The 23,694-nt window shown below is 34.0% G+C and overlaps 3 protein-coding genes across 4 annotated transcripts; all 3 read right to left on the reverse strand.

Annotated features, from left to right (window-relative positions):
* Window positions 1-6,116: 6,116 nt before the first annotated feature.
* Window positions 6,117-9,238, reverse strand: LOC139876359 (uncharacterized). Its single transcript, XM_071863667.1, has 4 exons — window positions 9,061-9,238; window positions 8,655-8,840; window positions 7,475-7,691; window positions 6,117-6,579 (listed from the first exon to the last, which is right to left on the reverse strand). The coding sequence occupies exons 1-4, from the start codon at window positions 9,165-9,167 to the stop codon at window positions 6,352-6,354; spliced, it is 738 nt and encodes a 245-aa protein (XP_071719768.1). The 5' UTR covers window positions 9,168-9,238; the 3' UTR covers window positions 6,117-6,351.
* A 3,078-nt stretch (window positions 9,239-12,316) lies between these two features.
* Window positions 12,317-16,836, reverse strand: LOC139876360 (uncharacterized). Of its 2 annotated transcripts, none has more exons than XM_071863669.1 (3): window positions 16,691-16,836; window positions 14,920-15,147; window positions 12,317-14,822 (listed from the first exon to the last, which is right to left on the reverse strand). In XM_071863669.1, exon 3 carries the CDS (start codon window positions 12,743-12,745, stop codon window positions 12,398-12,400), a length of 348 nt encoding a protein of 115 aa, XP_071719770.1. In that variant the 5' UTR covers window positions 12,746-14,822; window positions 14,920-15,147; window positions 16,691-16,836; the 3' UTR covers window positions 12,317-12,397. The 2 variants fall into 2 exon arrangements, with proteins under 2 accessions (XP_071719770.1, XP_071719769.1); XM_071863668.1 differs by having other exon boundaries at window positions 12,317-14,836.
* Window positions 16,837-20,393: 3,557 nt separating this feature from the next.
* LOC139875226 (uncharacterized mitochondrial protein AtMg00810-like) lies at window positions 20,394-21,677 on the reverse strand. Its single transcript, XM_071862568.1, has one exon. It carries the CDS (start codon window positions 21,675-21,677, stop codon window positions 20,394-20,396), a length of 1,284 nt encoding a protein of 427 aa, XP_071718669.1.
* Window positions 21,678-23,694: the final 2,017 nt, after the last annotated feature.

The raw sequence follows: 23,694 nt of genomic DNA on the forward strand, positions 1-23,694 counted from the left end.
TTGTGATCAATACTGAGATACGTATACACTGGGTCGTGGATTGATTCAAGATAATATTTATCGATTTATTTCTGTACATCTAACTGTGGACAACTAGTTGTAGGTTACTAACGAGGACAGCTGACTTAATAAACTTAAAACATCAAAATATATTAAAAGTGTTGTAAATATATTTTGAACATACTTTGATATATATGTATATATTGTTATAGGTTCGTGAATCAACCAGTGGCCAAGTCTTACTTCCCGACGAAGTAAAAATCTGTGAAAGTGAGTTATAGTCCCACTTTTAAAATCTAATATTTTTGGGATGAGAATACATGCAGGTTTTATAAATGATTTACAAAATAGACACAAGTACGTGAAACTACATTCTATGGTTGAATTATCAAAATCGAATATGCCCCTTTTTATTAAGTCTGGTAATCTAAGAATTAGGGAACAGACACCCTAATTGACGCGAATCCTAAAGATAGATCTATTGGGCCTAACAAACCCCATCCAAAGTACCGGATGCTTTAGTACTTCGAAATTTATATCGTATCCGAAGGGTGTCCCGGAATGATGGGGATATTCTTATATATGCATCTTGTTAATGTCGGTTACCAGGTGTTCACCATATGAATGATTTTTATCTCTATGTATGGGATGTGTATTGAAATATGAAATCTTGTGGTCTATTGTTACGATTTGATATATATAGGTTAAACCTATAACTCACCAACATTTTTGTTGACGTTTAAAGCATGTTTATTCTCAGGTGAATACTAAGAGCTTCCGCTGTTGCATACTAAAATAAGGACAAGATTTGGAGTCCATGTTTGTATGATATTGTGTAAAAACTGCATTCAAGAAACTGATTTCGATGTAACATATTTGTATTGTAAACCATTATGTAATGGTCGTGTGTAAACAGGATATTTTAGATTATCATTATTTGATAATCTACGAAAAGCTTTTTAAACCTTTATTTATGAAATAAAGGTTATGGTTTGTTTTAAAAATGAATGCAGTCTTTGAAAAACGTCTCATATAGAGGTCAAAACCTCGCAACGAAATCAATTAATATGGAACGTTTTTAATCAATAAGAACGGGACATTTCAAACATATCCAACAAATATGCAATCTATACCTCTTTCACCTAAACTTTTCTTCTTGGGATCAGGTAGTCTTACAACCGCCCTACAGCCCCATACCCGAAGATAATTCAAGTTAGGTTTCCTTTTATTCCAAAGTTCATAAGGTGTAATCTTGTTTCTTTTGTTAGGAACTCTATTAAGCAAATAACAAGCTGTTAACATAGCTTCCCCCAAAAATCCTTCACTTAAACCCGAATAGGATAACATGGAATTAACCATTTCCTTAAGGACCCTATTCTTCCTTTCAGATATACCATTTTGTTGTGGAGTATAAGGAGCTGTGGTCTCATGGATAATACCAACGGATTGGAAATACGATTGTTCAATGTATTCACCTCCCCTATCTGTTCTAAGTCTTTTTATCAAAGCCTTTTGTTGTAATTCTACTTCAGTTTTAAATATTTTAAATTTATCTAATGTTTCATCATTAGTATGTAACAAATAAACATAGCAAAATCTAGAAGCATCATCAATAAAAGTCACAAAATATTTCTTGTTCCCTAAAGTAGGAGTAGCATGCAAATCACATAAATCACTATGTATTAATTCCAAAATTTCAGTATCACGATGTACATTTTGAAATGGTTTCTTAGTGATCTTTGTTAACATACACGTTTTACACTTTTCATTGTTCATGTCAAAAGCCGGTATTAATCCATCTTTAGACATATCTTGCATTCTTTTAAAGTGTATATGTCCTAGTCTAGCATGCCAAAGTGTAGAATTATTTATGCTAGAAGTAGATATAAAAGCAAAATTAACATTCAAGTGATTAATGTTAAGTCTAAACATTCTATTGCATAAATAACCAAAACCAACAAACATACCATGTTTTGACAAAACAAACTTATCAGATTCAATCACTTGTTTATAACCACAACAATTTAACACACTACTGGAAACCAAATTTTTTCTTATTTGTGGTACATGCAAAACATCAAACAAACAAATAGTTTTTCCAGAACTAAAACACAAATCCACACTTCCACGTCCATGAACAGATGCTGTTGACTCATTTCCCATATGAAGAATTGATCCATCAGTCACGGACTCGTAAGTCTTGAACCAAAATCTATCCTTGCATACATGGGTGGTAGCTCCCGAGTCAACCCACCACGCGACATCATCATCCTGCACAAAATAAGCCTCAGATATATATGAAACATAATAATTCTCATTTGAATTATTAAATATATTCTGACCTTTCGAGTTGTGGTTGTTTAAACCATTTCCCGAACCGCTTGTGCTAGATCCTTTGGCATTATTATTACCAAAAATAACCTTGCAATCCTTTTTCATGTGTCCAGTTTTACCACACTTCCAACAAGTCAATTTAGACTTCTTGTTCGGATTAGCCTTGTTATAACCTTGATGTTTACGTTTGCCCTTTTTGTCATTATTACTAGTGAACTTTTTATGTTCCACCATATTGACAACAGACGTACCAGCAACTTCGTTGCTCTTTGGCTTGTCATTATCCTGCAACCTGAGGGATTCCTCAATACGCAGATGACTACCCAACTCAACAAGAGTTAACTCCTCCTTCTTATGTTTCAAAGAATGTTTAAATTCTTTCCAAGATGGAGGTAGTTTATCAATCATGCTTGAGACTTGAATAGACTCATCCATGTTCATCTTATGTTGTGTGAATTGACCAAGTATACGAATGAGCTCATTGTATTGTTCCAAGACCGGTCTAGAATCGACCATCTTGTAATTATTAAAATTACTCACAAGGAACTTTTTACTAGAAGCATCCTCAGACATATACTTGGTTTCTAAACAGTCCCATAGTTCTTTAGAAGATTCAACATTTAGGTAAATATCAAAAAGGGAATCAGCCATACCATTGAGGATTAAACATCTAGCGATGTAGTCATGGTTCTCCCACTTGCACCTTTTCCGAATTTGTTCAATAGTGGCATCATCACCATGATTTTCAGGAATTGGTGTGCTGAGTACGTACACCACACTCATGCTGCTCAGAAAGAAGTGCATCTTCTTTTGCCATCTCCTAAAATCAATTCCCTCAAACTTATCAAGTTTGGAGAAATTCGCCGTCATGTGTTTCATCGTAGCCGCCATCGATTATAACGAATAATTACTTTCGATTGTTGGAGGTTTTATTGAAATTTCGTGTAGGGTAAAATAATCGATAGCCGGATAAATCACTGAATCGTGGTATCACTTTCCGAAAGTAATTATTCGACCCTTATTGCCTGAGTTACACGAATATCACTTTGGGATAAGACAGAGATTAGTTCTTGTTATTGGCAGTAAACAAGAACTCTTTTGTATAAGAGTATTAAGGTGTTTTTCGTATATCTTATTCTCATAAATGATAGTCCTTATTTATAGGCACCCAAAAATAAGTATTATTCCACGATGGAGATGTTTTACTAACTAATTTCATTTTCAAATCTAAAACAAATCCTTTACATAAAGTTGTTTGTTTTATTTCCAACAACCAAATCAAGGAAATCGTTTTCAAATCTAAACAAATCCTTTACATAAAGTTGTTTGTTTTATTTCCAACAACCAAATCAAGTAAATCGTTTTCAAATCTAAAACAAATCATTTACATAAAGTTGTTTGTTTTATTTCCAACAACCAAATCTAGGAAATCGTTTTCAAATCTAAAACAAATCCTTTACATAAAGTTGTTTGTTTTATTTCCACGATGGAGATGTTTCACCTAGTGTAGGAATAACACTTCCGTAATCACTCAAATTTGTGATAATGGAAAACCACTTTCGGGTCCGGGCAATCTATCACTTAATGGGTGTACACTCCGTACCTCCTAACCCGTTTACAAGTGTAGATTAAATCCCTCAATTACACTAAATTTACAACATGATATTGAGCTTTCAACACAATAATTCACTTCTGTTCGACTTAGAAATAGTGCATACACGAAAGGAAGAATAAGCCTGTAAATTTGTGTACATTTGTATTGATAATTTTATCTAACCAAAAGCATAATCACTTGTACAATGTTCTTTTATGATTCGTCTCTAGCAAACTAATGGTTAAACTAGTTCCATTGTCAAACTTACTTGTATGCAACCAACATATTTGTACTACAGTTAGAAACACTAAATAAACTCATACTGTATACGGAGTAGTAACTAAACGATATAGTTGACATGAAGAGAATACTCTCAACTAAAGTGTCGGTACGCGTTTGCCACCTTTTACAGTTGAGTTACTCCAACATTTGGCTCAACTACTTAAAACTACTTTTGTTTGTTTCTAATCGAATCAATTGCTAGGTCTTAAAGTTTGTCCGTGTTAGAACTATTACACGACTTTTGGTACCCTTCATGCCGGAGTAAATTTTAGGTATGGAAAACTAGATAATGTATAAGAACTGAATAGTAACTACGGAGTAAAATACAAATTAGAATGAGTGTTGGAAAAGAGACAAAATGTTTGAATTTTGGGACCATAAAGTAAACTTGAATGATAATGATAATTCACAGCAATAGGGTTAGCATTAGCATTATTTATTTACACGCCCACTAAACTACCTTCATATCGTACAAACCTTAAAGCTTCATAGTAACTATACTTGATTGGCCTAGTTAAAGTGATTTTGACACACATGATACATGCATACTATCTACAACACCATTACACTGACTGAATAGTACGGAGTACCATTTTTCACAATTCCTCCAGATCATACAAGTCAGACCGATAGTCAGCATTTTGATTTGGCTAATGATAAATTCAACACTAAAATTTGATATATCCACATGTACAATTGTAATATACAACTCATCAATGCATAAAAATGGTGGATCTATAATAATATCAGTGTTGGATTTATCAACACCATGGCCAAGTCGGTCAAAAATCGCCGGTCAAACGATCAAAATTCAGATTCAGCCAACTTGAGATTTAGCCGGTTAAAGTTAGTTACAACGATCAACGTCGAAGTTGATCAATGTTCAAGTTCCCAACCGGACCAGTTCCCAACTAGCAACTTTTACAACCTTGGAATTATTATGGTTACAAAACAACTTAATCTATCATTTCAACATAAGACTGTAACTAATCATATCAATTTCCATCAATATAACCTACTCCCAGTACATGAAATTTTGAATGCTTGGTATGTAGCTATCACTTGGATGTTACTTGCATTTAAACCATAAAGATATATTCATAATTGACAATAGCTAAAGGGATTTTGGTTATCAAATCATTCTCACCCACCAGTCCACCACCCACCTAGAAAATCGATAGTGATACCGTGTCTGGATTATAGGTAACTATTTATACGTTCCCAATCTTTCTAGTTCAAATGGTTAGTTACGTTAACTACGGTTCTACATTCCTTCAATAGCATCAGTACTTTTAAGAGCAAGTGTACTACCACAAGTAAAGATAGACAAAAACATAATATGGAGTTAACATCGTGCATGTTTAATCTTTGACACGTCATATATTTTAAGCTAAAAGATTTTATTTAAAAGGATAAAGCAACGAACAAGTAAAAATCATCCCAAATTTATTGAATACATATAACTTTCTAATTCATTTTGTTTGAATTTTTTTTCAAAGGTTGGTTAATGATTATTACAGCTATGTAATCACACTTAACAAGCTAATCAACCAATTCAAAAGCAAAATAATAAAAAAAAAAAATATAAGTGCGTGTGTGTGTGTATTTTGTTAACCCACGCAAAATAAGTACTCATTCTGACCCAAATACGTAACTCAACCTGCCCATAGCAAGTACTCATTCTAAAACAAAATAAAAGAGAGTAAGAAAGTGTGAGTGTGTGTGTTATTAACCCACACACAAAAAAACATACTCATTCTGACCCAAATATGTAACTCAACCGCCCCATTTAAAACCTATATCATATGACATACTATCATATGACATACGAAAGGATGCATGTAGCATTAAACACGAAAAAAATATAAATTTAAAATATTTAGATATCAAATAAACACAAGTCTGTGACTAGTTGGAAAAATTGTTGAGCTTAGCTTACAGTCTTAGAAAGGTTGTTCAACTTACAATCGCCTACGATCTTATATTCTACACTAATGCAAGAAAGTAAGCCATTTGGTAATCTACCCAACACAAATACAATCAGAAGATTGTAAATTAAGGATTAAGTAATAGAGAAGTTACCAGAAAATATAACATTATGTTGTTTGGCCATCTGCACGAGTTCACTTACTCGTATTAACTTAACGAGATATAATTTTATTAGATAGCTTAATAAGTTCTTCCTCATCTTCAAGTTTCTTTCTTCTAGCAGCCTCTTCTTTCTGTCTTTGAATAAGTTCAAGTTCCCTGTGTCGTTCCTCTTCTTTACGTTGAAGCTCAAGAGCCTCTCTTCTTTGAGCTTCTTCAACTCTCCTTCGATTCTCTTCCAACATCTTATCAAGCTCTTCTCTTTCTCTTCTTGCTTGTTCCTGATTATAATTGACCATGTGAATCAAAATGCAGTTGTTGATCAAGATTGTGTACAGTAAAAGTACCTCTTATGTATGCACCAAATATTTGCATCGATTTGGTCTAAAAAGATCGTACCCCCTTGGTATATGCTAAAACCATATTTGTTTTAACACATGTATATGCACCAAAAGTCGATAACTTTACATCAAGAAGTTATATACTAATCTCTAAATTTGATTTAAAAAGCTAACAACAAATAAGTTTAGCTGAATCTAATCAATAAGTTAGATATTACTCTCTAAGTAAATTAACAATAACAAATAGAACTGAACAAAAAAGATAATGAATGTGATTTTGGTGTTTAAGTGCGTACATTAGAGATGGTCTAATGAGTTTCAACTAATAAATAAGTAATTATCAGTTACAGAGTACTAAATAGATACTGAATGAACACAAGTAAATAATTTGTGATTAAACATACAGGCTGCAATTTCGACTCATTGACTTATGAATTGGTAGATTTAGGTTGTATTTTTTTTTTCTCAAAGGGGCCCAATACTCAAACTACATATATTTGCCGAAATGGGAAAATGTGAAATGGCTGGAGGACACCCAAAGTTCATTTTTATATTTTTATGTAAACAACCTCATATATATTGTTTATAATCAAAAACTTGGACTACTAATAATTTTTTTAATATATCTGCAAATATAAAAATTGAATTATTCATCTATAAAATCATTACAAAAATACATTTTACACTTTTACTAAACAATGAGCCATTGAACCTGATCGCGTTTTGACCCGTTAACCCACCCACCCACCCGCCCATCCAACCACCTCTTTACAATATGAGAAGAATGGTAGACAACTAGTGGACACGGTAATATCTTTACACATAATCCAGTTACCTCTTTTTGTCTAGCTTCAGTAAGAGCCGCTTGCTTTTCTCGTTCAAGTTGAGCCTCAACGTCATTAAAAAGTTTCTTTTGGCCTTCTTCAACTCTCCTTTCTATTTCCATTTTGACTTCTTCGGAATTCAATTTCTCCTCAACTTTTGTCCGTATTGCTTCTTCTATTCTCTTAGCCGTCTCTTCTAGAATTTGTAGTTCCCGCTCCTGTTCAAGTCTAACAAAGCATACAAGTAGTCAAAAACAAGCAAAAGTATGCCAAAACATAATCTTTTGGCAGCTTGGTAACAAAATGAGATTCAGTTTTACATTGATAACAGTTGTAGGTTTGCATATATTTATTGATAGTTGTATTTTCTTAATGTATATAGGCTTTGATGCAAAAGGTTCGTACTTTGAGAGGGGTTACAAAAGAAAAAGTATCTAATACAGGCCATTCTGTGATCTTAATTATTAAAGGTTATCCAACAAATGTATAAATCTCTATATTCAACCTGCACTTATCAAAAGTATACATTATAGCCAACTAAAATGACTGTTCAATGTAACAAAAATAACTTCAATTCAGGGGGATATTCAGTTATCCTTCATTCAATATGACATCTTGCAGGCTTCTCATTAAAAATTTCACTTATTATGGTGTCAATCTAACAATTTATCTATGCTACTAGGAAGCATTACAAAAACACAAATACACCCAACAAATATTTACCACTCTGAGAAAGCTACTTATTATATCTTAATTAGCTTGTAAAGAGTAATAATTTTTCATCACAAGCAAAAACCCAAGTCCTATCAAATCCAGAGTAATTTAGACCACTTTAAAAGTTGACGAAGTTAGTTGTGTTATCTCGGTGCAGATAACACCTCATACAAATTGATACACTCGTCTAGAAAGAAACGAAGTTACACAATTAAACTCATTGTACATTAGAGGTCGTTAAAGAGACACCTTAAAGAGTAACTATAACGCTTACTCATATCAACTCATAGGTTGTTAAAGATACTAATCATTACGCTCCAGCAACACTAATCACTAGCACAAGACTTAAACAATTAGCCCTAAAACAATAACCAATAGAGTGTCTCATTCAATTCATTACTTCCAACCATATCAAATATCCTACATAACGTTTGAAACACACAGCAACAAGCAAAAAAAGAAAACACTTTTACCAACCTTTTCTTTTCTTCTTCTTCCTTTTTCAATTTCGCAAGTGCATTTTTACGCTCGGTAGATGTAACACTCGCGCTTGGCGACTGTGGTGGACTTACTGAAGTAGTCTTGCTTCTTCGTCTCCTGTGACGTCTAGGTGTTGGCGACCGACTCTTTTTATGTCTAGAAACCGGAGACCGACTTCTTCGCCTAATAATCAATACGTAATACCAAAATCACATTTGCAATATAAAAACCCCCAACAGCTTTAAGAAAGTCTTAAATTCAACCTAAATTTGTGATCATATGGTACGTTTGTTAATAATGTACTCTATCAATTTAAACATCTCAGCTACATACAGATAGTTGATTGAATTACAGAAATACATAATAATAGAATGAAATTAAAGTCGAAAGAAGTTGAGCTGACCTGCTGTACGGTGAGCGGCTACGGTCTCTCCGGCGCCGGCGGCTGACCGGAGACGGCGAGTGCCTCCTATGGTAAGAAGACGGAGATCTCGAAACACTTCGAGGCATTATTCAATTTAATTTTTGATTTATTTCAATTGAATTGAACAATTTAATGAATATTGAGTTTTCTGTTTATCGACATTAAACCCTAGAATTCACACGAAAGAGACTAATGAAGGTGAAAACAGGGGAGGGCCCGATACCTTCCAAAATGTGTAAATTATGAATTTCGTCCCTCGCCTATTATTTAATCTCTATATTTGATCCCTCAATCAAAATAGTAAAAGATACAAGATGATCAATTAAAGAAGGTTAAAAAGCTTTATCATTTTTTCGAAAATTTCGAAAAAAAATAACTTTTATCAACTTTTTGAAAAATAAACTTTTATCATTTTTTTATGTTTATCAAACCTTAGATTCATTTCGAACACTGTTTGTATTTATATATATTTTTGGTGAATAAAGAAGAACGATATATAACCGAGGAATTTTCATCAAAGATGAAAGAACCTATCAAAACAATATAAAGAGACCCAAGACAAACCTCACAAGTGGAAAACAAAACCTAAACAAACTTAGCTTAAAAAGTTATCCAAGGAGGAGCCGAGCCAAATGAACCAACATACAAAAAGAACCGAGCAAACAAATATGCAAACTACTTAAACAGACCAAACAAAAACCAAACCAAATAACAAGCTACAACAGTGCAAAGGCGAAGGACAAAAACCACCCGAACACATCGATCCAAAACACACGAAACCCCAATGAAACAAACTAACTTGAGAAACGTCAAACTTATATGCAGCCAAAGAAGCTTTTTTCCCCTCGATCATGGCTTTACAAGTTTGACATGTACTAAAAGACAATAAAATATGATTTTTCATATTTGAGTTGTCAAAAAATTATGTTGAATACACCACTTTATCAAGTTGCAACTTCTAATATTGTTGTTATTATTATTTATTATTCTTATTTATTTATTATTATCGTTAAACGATGGAAGCTAGTCTCCTCTTGAATAGAGTAGTGGTGAGGATATTAGAATGACAAACACTAAACTATTTACGATGGTTGCATAAGAGCTCTCGGTGTCCCCCGTCGATTCTCGCCGTCGGTCCAAAATCGACGCCGACAACCACCGTCGGTCGACACAGCGTCACCGTCAATCCCACCGTCGGTTGACACCGTTGCGTAGGTGACGGTGAAAAAAACGACTGTTGCCTCTCTTTTTTGTTTTTCTTTTCTTTTTTTCTGTTTTAATTATTATTTGTGATGGTAATTTGTGGTTTTTGCAGGTTTGGGAAATTGAAAAATAGGGGAGAAGAAAAGTGAAAATAGGAAAGAAGAAGAAGATGTGGTTTTTGGAGGTGTGGTTTTTGGTTCTTTTTTTCTTTTTTAGAATCTATAAAAAGCAATAATTAATAATAAAAAAAAATATTAATAAATAATTATAAAAATAATAAAATGGACACTGAAATTGATACTGTGGATACCTCCACCCATGTCACTGTCAGTCAATTTCGACTTCCATTTTCGACACTGAAAAATAGACACCGAAATGGACACGGACACCCTGTGCTCTAAGCAATTGTATAATCACTATCACTATATCCATGATGAAATCACCAAGGCAGTTTCATTGAACAAGGTAAATTGTGCTTATTACATTGTTAGGATTTACATACACAATATACAAGTAGGTGATTATAGCCGCTTTTTTCAAGTTTAAACACAGCCATGAATGCTTCTTGAGGAACATCAACCTTTTCAATCGTCTTCATTCTTTCTCCGGCAAAGTAAAACCCATCATGTTTTATTGATAAGCCAAGGGAAGGAGCAAAATAATTTTTGGTTCCAGTTTGTGACATCTGAACAGTGGGGCCAAATAATTATCTATTTCTGTAGCAACTTTTTCTTCTTTGATATGTCACCACCTACAGATAAATTAGTAAAACAAAATACTTGGTAAGTATTATGTACACATTGTAATGTACAAACATGGGAATAAGTTTACTTGAGCATCTTCAACATTAGCAAGTATATTTGCAAAATAAACTCTAAGTTCGTACTTACCATAACATTTGGCCAGGATATCTTTCCTAATTGCTGACAAACTTTTACTAGCAATCACCTTGGTACACATGCCTGGTACCACAAAATAGTAACGTAAATGCAAATCGCACACATAAATGTATATGCATTCATTAAAGAGTATATTAAGATTACATATGTGGGTCACGACTCACGAGAAGGCCCTGACCCAGCAATAAAGCATCTCCTACTCAATTTAGTCACTATATTAACATCTCTCTGCTATCAATCTAAACCGAGTTTTATCTTAGAGAAATCAAACATCTTTAGTTTGAAGATATAGGAAAGGTTTGTACATATGACCAGTTATTATAGTTAATTTTCTCGATGTGTCACTACTAATCAATTTGAATTAGCCCATAACAGAATTTAGCTCAACCGGTGTCCCCTATAAGGCATTTTTATGTATCTGCAGGAGATATAATGAGCCTTACTTAAACAGGAACGTTAAACATTTGGCTAGGTATAACTTCTTTTAGCTTTTTGAGTCAGAATATGCCTATAGAGAGTCAATAAGTTTATGTCATTATAAACAGTCAACTAAGAAGAAAACATAATACAAAAATGTCAAGGCGCAGAGAATATAAATTTATACTTAATCATTACAGCATACTTATAGATTAACTTTCTAAGGTCTGCTAGGCGGGTTAATAATTCTTAATAGCCAGAAATTTTACATTCTGACACTAATATTATTTAAAGGATTGTAAGAGAATTTAACGACTTAACGTGCAAGTAGCAGAAGTAATTTCATAGGGCAAATGCAGCTTGTATCACATCTACTGCAACCTATATAAGGACATGCGAATATGGGAACTAACAGCTATATACATATTGAATATGCATATAACATAAATTTCAGAGTTAATCAATATCCAACCTGATCAAGAATGAGGGACAGTCGTAACAGCAAAATGGAGGTTTTCAGATTAGACAAAATTTCAGACTTTTGGCAGGTGAATGAACTTCTTTAGCCCGCATCTTATAATAGCTTTTAGAAAACAACAAATAAGCTAGGGTTAAGTTTAACTTCCTCTCAAATTCATCTTTTCACTTTGAAATGTCTTAAAATAACTGCACTTGTGAGTATTATATTAAAACTTTATCTAAATTCAAAAGCATTTCACACATTGATAGTATATTGCAGAATAATTACTTACAAACCGATGAAAAACATGGAGCCCTTACAATTGTGTCCTATACAACTATGGCTCCATGTTCAAAACGTCATCAACAGACAAATCCAAATCCAGATTACTACCTATTTCCTCAAAATTGTAAGGCTCCATGTTGAGATCACCTGAGGCGACACAATGTTGAGCTATTTCGTTCTGCGTAGCAGCCAGGCAAACTTGTAATTCTTTAAACCTGTCCCGTAACCGCTTGTCCTTGTCAGCCAACAACGCTTTCTCCGCCTTCAAATCATCCACTTGTTCTTGAACCAAAATCAACGCAGCCTCAGCTTTCAATCTTGATTCATTGGCCAACTTTAATTCCTTCTCTAGCTTATCCGCCTTCTCACGCCACATTTTCAAGGATATTCCCTTCTCCATGACAATCTGAGCGGAATCATTGACAGAAGGCCCAATCAGATTTGGATCAAAATTTTATAATTGGGCCTTGGTGCTACTGGAAGCTGGGATAGATTTCTTCAATTTACTTAGCTGGGCCATAGAGGAGCCAAGACCCTGGCCCATAGCTCCTTTGGCCTGTTTAGCCTTTGATCCATCTGAAGTTTAACCAGAAACTCCCGCCTTAAATAACTGCTTCGAAGCTCGTGGGTGGTTATTCGAAGGACCTGAAATTGATTTCATTTTATTAATAGGTCCCGAATCTTTGTCGAAGAATCTGTAACCATATCACCACTATTTGGAATGTTTTCATCGGCAGCGCGGGAAACGGTCTTAAGCATCTTCATATAGTTTGAGCCTATTGCAGCACAGATACCTAAGCATCAACAAGGCTTGCTTTGCTTTAGGTGAACTTTAATTCAGCACAGACGGTTGGAGGAACGACATAACGGATGATCTCTACTAGTGACTCAGCATAAATGGCCAAGTCATCTTCTTTCGGCCATTGCTCAAGAACAAAAAGCTTATAAACAGAAGAAATGCGGCTCGTAGCTTCTCTAACGGGGCTCCGAGGACGAGATGGGGATGACTGCATATTAGCATCGTCACCCTCATCCACATTGGCATATGCTGTTAGAATTGTCCAATATTCTAAGTTGGAATCCCAAATCACATAGTTTTCAATGGAGATGGATGTAACCTTTATCAGTTATTTTCATAGCTAGGTTACAGTTGCAAGTGACTAGATAAAAACTTCCCTTTTCGAGTTGATCGCATACCAAGCACAAGCTTATACAAATCTTAATTTCAGGTAAAGTTGCTTCATATTACATCTGTGGCAATGCCTTCTCGACCAAATGGTCCATTACTCCACCAGAATCGAATGAATATATGTCGAATGAAATTTCATCCGTGAGTTATATATTCATTTATGTAATACTATCAATTTATTTGATTAAAGCAAATGCAAATTACAGACAAATTACTTGTATGTGGCGATAGGACATTATTTCCCAGATAAGTAAAGACACGATACAACTAAATATAAGATACAACCTCCCAGAAACTTTGGAAATGGTCATAGGATATCAGATTGGTTTCTTGAACCAATGTTAAGGTACACGGCAGTTTGATTTTCTATCTTCATGTTGTTTTTAGGTGAAACGTACACTAAACTACACGTGAAAATGATGTGAAGAACATTTTGGCATAATCACATGATTACACTCTTAATGCTCATTGTGGCCATGACATTTGGATGTGTGACGTCTATTTTTACTTGGTGGTATTGAATAAGCAGGCACCTGGCTCCTTATCCAATACCACCAAGTAAAAAAATACCACCAAGTAAAAATAGACAACGCACATCAAAATGTTATAGCCACAATGAGAATTAGGACTGTAACCATGTGATTTTGCCAAAATGCTCAACACATAATTTCCAGGAGTAGTTTAGCCTACGTTTTATCCGAAAACAACATGAAGATAAACAATCAAACAGCCTTATACCTTAACACTAGTTTAAAAAACCAATAAAATATCCGATGACCATTTCCAAAGTTTCTAGGAAGCTGTATCTTATCTTTAGTTATCTAGGAAATAATGTCTTATCGCTACATACAAGTAATCTGTAATTTGCATTTGCATAATCAAATAAAAGATCGGTGGTATTAGATAAATCAGTATATAACTCACGCATGCAATTTCATACGACATATATTCATCTGATTCTGGTGAAGTAATGGACCATTTTGTAGAAGAGACACAGCCCACAAATGTAAAATAAAGAAACTTTACCTGAAACCAAGATTTGTATGAACTTGTGCTTGATATGTGATCGACTCGAAAAAGAAAATTTTTAGATCAGATGAAATAGTCATTTGCAACTATAACATGGAAATAAAAAAACCTATTAAATGTGTACATCCAGCTTCATAGCAATATACTTTAAAACCTTTGTGATTTGGGGTTCCAACTTCGAATATTGGATTTAGCTTCTCTAACAGGGCTGAATCGGCACCCTTCACGCCACCTTCTCTCATTCCTCCCATTGGACCTCCTTGACAAAGGTGTCTAATTAGCAATAATAAAACGTAAATAACTTCCGTAAATTAATTACAATACTACACAATTAGAAGGAACAATGAAGTGTGCACCTTTTTTTGGAGTCGTCTTGAAGTTTTGTAAGCTCATCCCATCAACTTGTTTCACCGTCATCTTCTTCTTTGCTAGCGCCAACCTTCATATGGTGGTCGCCCTTCCATTCCGTTTAACGACTGAAGTAAGGCCAGTGTCCATGATGACAACCCCTAGTGTCACACTTGGGATGGTCACCATTAAACCCATAGCTTCTAGCTCCTTCAAAACAGCACTAAAATCCATTTCTGCGAAAATATGCGAAGATAAACAGGCATTTAACAAAAACAAACTATAAAGAAATAACAAAGAAAAAATTAAAACACATACACATGATCAAAGCATGACCAAGGTTGCAAAACTCGCTAGTCGGGGAATACTCGGTCGGGACTTTGAGTGAATAACTGGAAACTCGAGGACTAATCGGACTGGACATGTTATACATTTAAATAATAATTTTCAATACTATATGTGTAAATATATAGAAAACCATAAAGATAAACATAAACTTTAACTTTATTGTCTAGAAACATAAATATAATCGTTCCATTTGTTCAATAACTTTAAAATCCAAGTAAAAGTTCATAGTAAAATGTTGATCGATATTGACCGACTAATTTTACCTTGACCAACAAATCCGATTTTGACCAATTAAACGACGTTAACCGATTAATCAAAAGCATTTTAGAAAATCTCATCAACCGTTCTTTAAAAAAAGTAATCGGGGGGTTAGTTGGGAGTAATCGGAAAATTTTACAACAGTGCGTGAGCATGCTACCCTCGTACCAAAGCATACATAATCACGGGCAATTGGCCCTCATGCGGCCAATAATCATTGCACATAACAGACCCATATACATAGAAATCATTACAACAAAAGTTGATTGTAAAACTAGGGCAACATAGATATCGGTTTTGTTTCGATTTAGTCATGTAGTGGCCACCACAAGAAGAATAAACATAGTGGCAACGAACTTTCACGACAACAAAATGAATAAACTGGCAAAAGTTTGAGAATTATTTTAAATAATAAGCAAAGAAAGTTGAAGTGACTACTTAAAATAAACCACAAAAAGTGGTAGACACTGTTTTGAACTCATAAAATATGAAAAAGGGGTTACATAACAATTTTTCAACACATACAAGGAGCAAACAGCAATGGCCACGTCACATATTTACACATTATCAGTCAAAGTGCTTGTGAATTAGGTGAGACTAAAATTAACACATTTCTAGAGTTTCATCACTAATTGCACGTATAAACTACTTCACCTATCACCTGAGCATGTAAATAACGTAATTAAGGGATCTAACAACTATATACATTTTACATATACATAAATCAAAAGAATATGCATATATCATAAATGTGAGAATTAAAACACTATCTAACCTCAAGAAGAGTAGACAGCCGTAGCAGCAAAAAGGTTTGAGAACCGCGGGAAAAAAAAGACTAGACAAATATTCAGATAAGCCCTCGTACAAATTGATACACTCGTCTAGAAAGACACAAAGTTACACGGTTCAACTCATTTCACATCAGAGGTCTTTAAAGAGCCATCTTAAAGAGTAACCATAAGGCGAAGTCATATCATCAACTGATAAGTTGTTAAAGATACTAATAATTACACTCTACAACACTATTCACCAGCACACAACATACACAATTAGCCTTAAAACAATAATCATAAGAGTGTCTCAACCAATTCATTATTTCCAACCGTATCAAATATCCTACATAACATTTGAAACACACAGCAATAAGCAAAACAAGAAAACTGTTTTACCTACCTTTTCTTTTCTTCCTCTTCCTTTCTCGATTTTGCAAGCGCATTTTTACGCTCAGCCGATGTGACACTCGCATTTGGTGACTCCACTGGACTTACAGAAGTAGTCTTGCTTCTTCGCCTCCTATGACGTCTAGGCGTTGGCGACCGACTCTTTTAACAATACGGAGACCGATTTCTTCGCCTAATTAACAATACATAATACCAAAATCACATTTGCAATATAAAAAACCAACAGCTTTTAGATTTCATAAATTCAACCTAAATTTGTAACCATATGGTACGTTTGTTACTAATGCATCAATTTAAACATTATGGCTACATACAGATACCTAATTGAATTACAGAAATACATAATATAAATGAAATAAAAGTCAAAAGAAGTTGAGCTGACCTGCTGTACGGTGAGCGGCTACGGTCACTCCGTCGCCGGCCTACAGGAGACGGCGAGTGTCTCCGACGGTAAGATGACGGAGATCTCGAAACACTTCGAGGGATTATTAAATTTAATTTCATTTATTCAACTGAATTTAGTGAATAATGTGTTTTCTGTTCATCGATATTAAACCCTAGAATTCACACAGAAGAGACAATATTGAGAGTGAAAACCAGAGGATGTCTGATACCTTCCAAAATGAGTAAATTACATGATCGTCCCTCACCTATTATTTAATCTTTAGATTTGGTCCCTCAAACAAAACAAAAGACGATTAATTAAAGATGGTTAGAAAGCTTTAATGATTTAAAAAAAAAAAAAACTTTTATAATTGTCTTAATCTTAATGTTTATCAAACCATAGATACAATTCGAAAACTGTTTGTATACATATACTCCGTATTTTTTTCCCCGAAAACAAGAATGGTATATAATCAAGGAACCTTATCTAAAGACGAAGCTCATAACGATATAAAAACACGCCCAACAAGCCCCACAACTCGCAAGCAAAATTTAAACAAACTTGTCTAAAAAGCTATCGAAGGACGGGCCGAGCCAAAAGAACAAACATACAAAAAGAACCGAGCAAACAAACATGTAAACCACCTAAACCAACCTAGCAAAATCCAAACCACTTAAACTGACTCAAGGAACGCCAAACTTATCTGAACACATCGATCCAAAACACATGAAACCCCAACAAAACAAACTAACTCAAGGAACGCCAAACTTATACACGGCCAAAGAAGCTTCCCCTCTCGATTCCTGCTTTACAAGTTTAATATGTACTAGAAGACGATAAAATGTGATTTTTCATGTTTGAGTCTGTCTAAAAATTATCTCGAATATATATCACTTTATCAAGTTGCAACTTCAATATTGTTGTTATTATTATTTATTATTAGTAATAATTATCGACAGATACTAATCTCCTCTTGATTAGAGAGTAGTTGTGAGGATATTGGGACGACAACCACTAAACTATATACGATGGTTTCAGAAGCATTTGTAAAACCCACTAAAAAGAACTTGCAATATATTTTCTAATCACTATATTCATGATGGAAACACCAAGGGAGTATCATTGAACAAGGTAAATTGTGCTTACTATATTGTTAGGATTTACCTACACAATCTACAAGCATTACAGAGTTTTAGAAGGCCAATGACATTCTTTAGCCAGCGTCATGTAGCTTTTAGAAAACAACAAATAAGCTAGGGTTAAGTTTAACTTCCTCTGAAATGTCTTAAAATAACTGCAGTTGTGAGTTTTATATTCAAATTCCATCTAAATTCAAAAGCAGAATACACACATTCATAATATATTGCAGAGTAATTACTTACAAAAGGTTGAAACATGGAGCCTTACAATTGTGCCCTACACAACTAATCATCTATGGCTCCATGTTCAAAATGTCATCAACAGACAAATCCAGATTGCTACCTATTTCTTCAAAAAAGGGGACTACTAGTCTACTAGCAGCATCAAGGCTTCAAAAAAAAAAAGTCAGATCTTTAGCACATAGTAAACAAGTTGACGGTCTCATAAACCTCGACCTCCTTTACCACCCTCCACTTCCTGTACCGCCCTCAACAGCTCCATGAATGGCTCAATTACGACCTGTGATGACCTCATCGCTGTCTTCGCAATCCCAGGAATGTTGTCTTTCTCGAGCTCATTGTTGTCCTTGTTAAGCTCACCTGAGGCAAGACAATGTTCAGCTATTTCGTTCTGCGTAGTGGCCATCCAAACTTGTAGTTCTTTAAATCGATCCCGTAGCCGCCGGTTCTTGTCAGCCAATAACGCTTTCTCCGCCTTCAGATCACCCACTTGTTTCTGAACCAAAACCAATGCAGCCTCTGCTTGTTCTCGAGCTCGTTGCATCTTCATCATGTTGGCCTCAGCTTTTATTTTTGATTCATTCGCCAACTGCAATTCCTGAATCAGCTTCTTCATCATCTCCTCCTGCTTATCATATCGCTCGAAGTCTTTAAATAATAACACTAAATTTTGAAAAGCCATCTGAGCTCGAAGGGCTCCCAGTTCGCTGTTAGTCAACTTCTTAATTTCTGCACGAGCAGTTGGAGAAATGAAATCACGGGTTAAATCCTCAAGTGACTGGACATCAAAAGCCAACATATCTTCTGTCATAAAATGTTTAAGACCGGCGACCTCATATACAGAAGCAATGCGACTCGTAGCTTCTTTAACAGGGCTCCGAGGACGAGACGGGAATGATGGCGAGTCTTGACCAGCCTGGTCGTCACCCTCAGCCTCGTTGGCATATGCAGTTTTGGGCGTATCTGAACTTGTTTTTTGTGGGTCCAGCGGGCCCGCCGCCTCCTCTTCCTCCTTATCAACATTGTCTAGTTCAGCAACAACAATACAATGTTAATAGATTATGTAATTTAATAATAGGGAGAGGTGCGAGTTTACAATGTTAATAGATTACGTAGTGTGCACCTTTACTTGGCGGCGTCGCGTATTTACGTAAGTTAATCTCAACATATTGTTTCATCGTCATCTTCTTGTTTGTTGGTGACGCCTTCACACAGTAATCGCCCTTCCGTTTAGCGCCCGAAGCAGGGCCAACAGTGTCCATTCTTGCAAAGATACAGTCATTTCACAAAAAAATACTATTAATTATTAATTAATTATAATAAATAAAACACACACACAAATAGGGGTGTAACTGAGCCGAGCCGAGCCGAGCCCGAGCTCGACTAGGCTCAAGCTTGGCTCATTTGGAATTCACATAGCTCTAGCTCGAGCTCGAGATCGGCTGGGTTTGAGCCTAATATGTGAAGCTCGAGCTCGGCTTGTTTGATATTATAGAAGCTCAACTCGACTTGTTTATTACGTAATATCTTTTTGTTAATAATTTTTTATTTAATTATATTACATATTTGTTTTTGTATATTTTTATTCACATATAATAAGATTTAATATTAATATTTTAACTATATAAAAATTATAACAATTGTTATGAAATTATATTTATATTTATATTATATATTATAAAATAGTAATTTGGTATATATAAATAAAAAGCTCGTTTAGGCTCGCTAGCCTGAAAATCGAATAACAATGGTGAAATTGAACTCGGTAGAGAGAATGATCACTTTCATTACACTCGAATTGCTCTGCAACAACCCTAATTACACAGTTATATACACAATTGAACTAACCGCCTCTAACAACTTGTGAACCCTCACTAACCAAATAACAACACAGTTATCTATTTACATAGAGAACCCGATAAATAAAATATTTACAGTTTAGATCCTCCAACTTTACAGTTTCTGCTGTTTTGAGCTTTGACTTTGCCTTTGACCTCCAAATGCTTCTTTTGTTTGCTATACTCCCCCTCAAATTGTGAGTGGGAAGGCACAGAAACTCCCAATTTGTTCAGTAACGTGTTGTGTTGATCAACAGAAACAATTTTAGTGAACACATCAGCTAGTTGAGATTTTGTATTCACATATTGAGTCTTGACAGCTCCTGACTTCACTTGATCTCTAACATAATGACAATCAACCTCTATATATTTGGTTCTAGCATGGAACACAGGGTTTGCTGCTATGTGAATTGCAGCTTGATTATCACAAAACAAGTCAACTGGACCCAGGTCTTTGAGACCTAAGTCTTTTAATAAGCTCACAAGCCAAGTCACCTCACAACAAGTCAATGTCATGGCTCTATATTCAGCTTCTGCTGAAGATCTTGATACAACAGCCTGCTTTTTTGATTTCCAAGAAATAGGAGAACTTCCTAAAAGTATGCAGTAACCTGTGGTTGACCTTCTTGACATTGGACAACTAGCCCAATCAGAATCACAGAAAGCTTTTAACTGAACTGCAGAATTTTTTGCTAGTAAAATACCCTGACTAGGTGCAAGTAACAAGTATCTTAGGACATGTTTAACAGCTTGTAAATGAACTGAAGTAGGGTTTTGCATAAACTGACTTAACAGTTGGACACTATAACAGATATCAGGCCTTGTAATAGTGAGGTAAATAAGTTTACCAATTAACCTCCTGTAAACTTCTGGATCTGGTAAAGGTGTGCCAATATCAGCACTTAATTTGACATTTTGATCCAATGGAAGCTTATAAGGCTTGTGATGCAAAACTCCTGCCTCTTTTAACATATCCAAAGTATATTTTTGTTGAGATATGAAGACACCTTGATCAGTTTTACTAACTTCAAGCCCAAGAAAGTAGCTCAAAGACCCTAAGTCTTTCATATGAAAAGTAGCTTTTAACTGGTCTTTTAATGCCTGTATATGAGCAGAGCTATTCCCTGTTATCAAAAGATCATCAACATAAACTAAAATAGCAGTAAACTGATCTGCATCCCTTTTTGTAAACAAGGAATAATCTGTCTTTGACTGTTGATAACCAAATGACAACAATGCAGCAGACAATTTTGCAAACCATTGCCTTGGAGCCTGCTTCAATCCATATAATGACTTCTTTAGTTTGCAGACTTTTGAGAACTGCTGTGATGGAACATTTTGTATAGGCTCCCCCTTACCAATATACCCTAAAGGCATTTTCATATATACATCTTCAAGAAGATCTCCATGCAAGAAAGCATTAGAGACATCTATTTAACAAAGATCCCAATTGAACATTGCAGCAACAGCTAAGAGAGACCTTACAGTAACCATTTTTGCTACAGGAGCAAAAGTTTCAGAATAATCTACACCTTGTCTTTGTCTATTTCCATCTATCACAAGTCTTGCCTTCTTCCTATCAACTGTACCATCTGCTTTTAACTTTGTTTTGAAGATCCAATGACAACTAATTACTTTCTTTCCAGCTGGAAGTTCTGTTATTTCCTGTGACGACAGGAAATTTCCGACTAAATTTAAACTTTATCTTTATATTATTCTGACACGATAAGCAATGTTTGTTAAGTTAAACCTCAAGGATTTTAAACTATGTTTATACATTCATTTAAACCTCGACCAAATTCCAATGATTCACGAACCATTAAATGAACATATATGAATATGTATGTATATGTGTATATGTTATAAATTGAAAATGTCAACAAAGTATTTAAACGAATAATGCTTTATATGAACGTATTTGTTTCAATATGATTATCGACGAAATTAAAAAAATATATATTAAATGATTGAATTATCAGAAACATTGAATTATGATTACAAGTCTCTGTTGAGAGGTCCACTATGATTTGAGAAAATCTATTCCTCTTAACGATATTCGGAATAATTTGTAAAGCTATTTATAAATAAAAATAAAAAGTGTCATTTACGAAAGTTAGACAAAAGCTAGTGGAAAATTGGTTTCCATAATATTCTATTAATCTATTTTCAAACGTACAAAAACATTTTCAGTTTAAAAAGAACTTTATTATTAAAACGTATATAACTTTTATAAATATCTAGAATCACTTTTGACAACTCATTACTTAACCAGTATAATAAATATAACGATATTTATATTTTATTTCATTAAATATATATAACGATTTAAATTAATATTATATATATTTATACGCGTATTATACATACATAGTTTTTATACTTTTATTATACTTTAACTTTACCTTTACTTTACTTTTACTTTACTTTAACTTTAATAATTCACTTTAATAATTCATACTTTAATAATTCACTTTAATAATTCATACTTTAATAATTCACTTTAATAATTCATACTTTAATAATTCACTTTAATAATTCAAAAATCTATTATAAATAGAATTCAATAGGTTTCATTATTTTATAGAAACTTGAAAATATATTTCTCTAAACTCTCTCAATCGATTTACATATATATATATATATATATATATATATATATTTGCTCTGTATTATTTCAAGATATTATTAGTATACATAAAATATTACGACGGAGTGATGTCCGAGTGATTTCAAAATAGTTTTTTGAATGAGTCGAAGCTAAGGAAATTATGGGTTATAGCTATGGAGGTGATGGGTATGGTTTATGGGTATGCTCGTGAGGTCAATCTAGTGTTTATCATCTCTGTTGCGTCTACGTACTTTCCTGCAATATTGAATCTCAATATTGATACGTGAGCACTCATAACTTAACTTTTATATATCAATAGTGTATCCCTGACTAGTACTCGAGTATATAGGATTATGCATGCTTGTACATTCGATATTGTCCTTAGATAGGTTTGTTGAATCCTGAATTAGATACATATGCTACTGAGATAGGGTATATGATATGCATGTCATTGGAAAGCTAGCGAAAAATTAAGAACTTTTCATTTAGATATCGAATGGTTTCGATGAACGGATTAGAAGTTATAGTCAACTGAATTTTAGTATTATTGTTAAAATGATTATTATTACTATCGTCGTTATTATTTTAATAGAAATATCATTGTTATTATAAAATATCATTATTACTATTATGTTAGTATTATCATTTTATCATAATACCATTTTTAGTAAATATAAATATTGTTATAGAATAATAATTATTATTATTACAAAATAATACAACTTTTACTTATTATTATTATGATCAATATTATTTTATCAAATAAATAGGGGATACAAAGATATT

Source organism: Rutidosis leptorrhynchoides, chromosome 11, assembly GCF_046630445.1.
Source record: "Rutidosis leptorrhynchoides isolate AG116_Rl617_1_P2 chromosome 11, CSIRO_AGI_Rlap_v1, whole genome shotgun sequence".
NCBI lineage: Eukaryota > Viridiplantae > Streptophyta > Magnoliopsida > Asterales > Asteraceae > Rutidosis > Rutidosis leptorrhynchoides.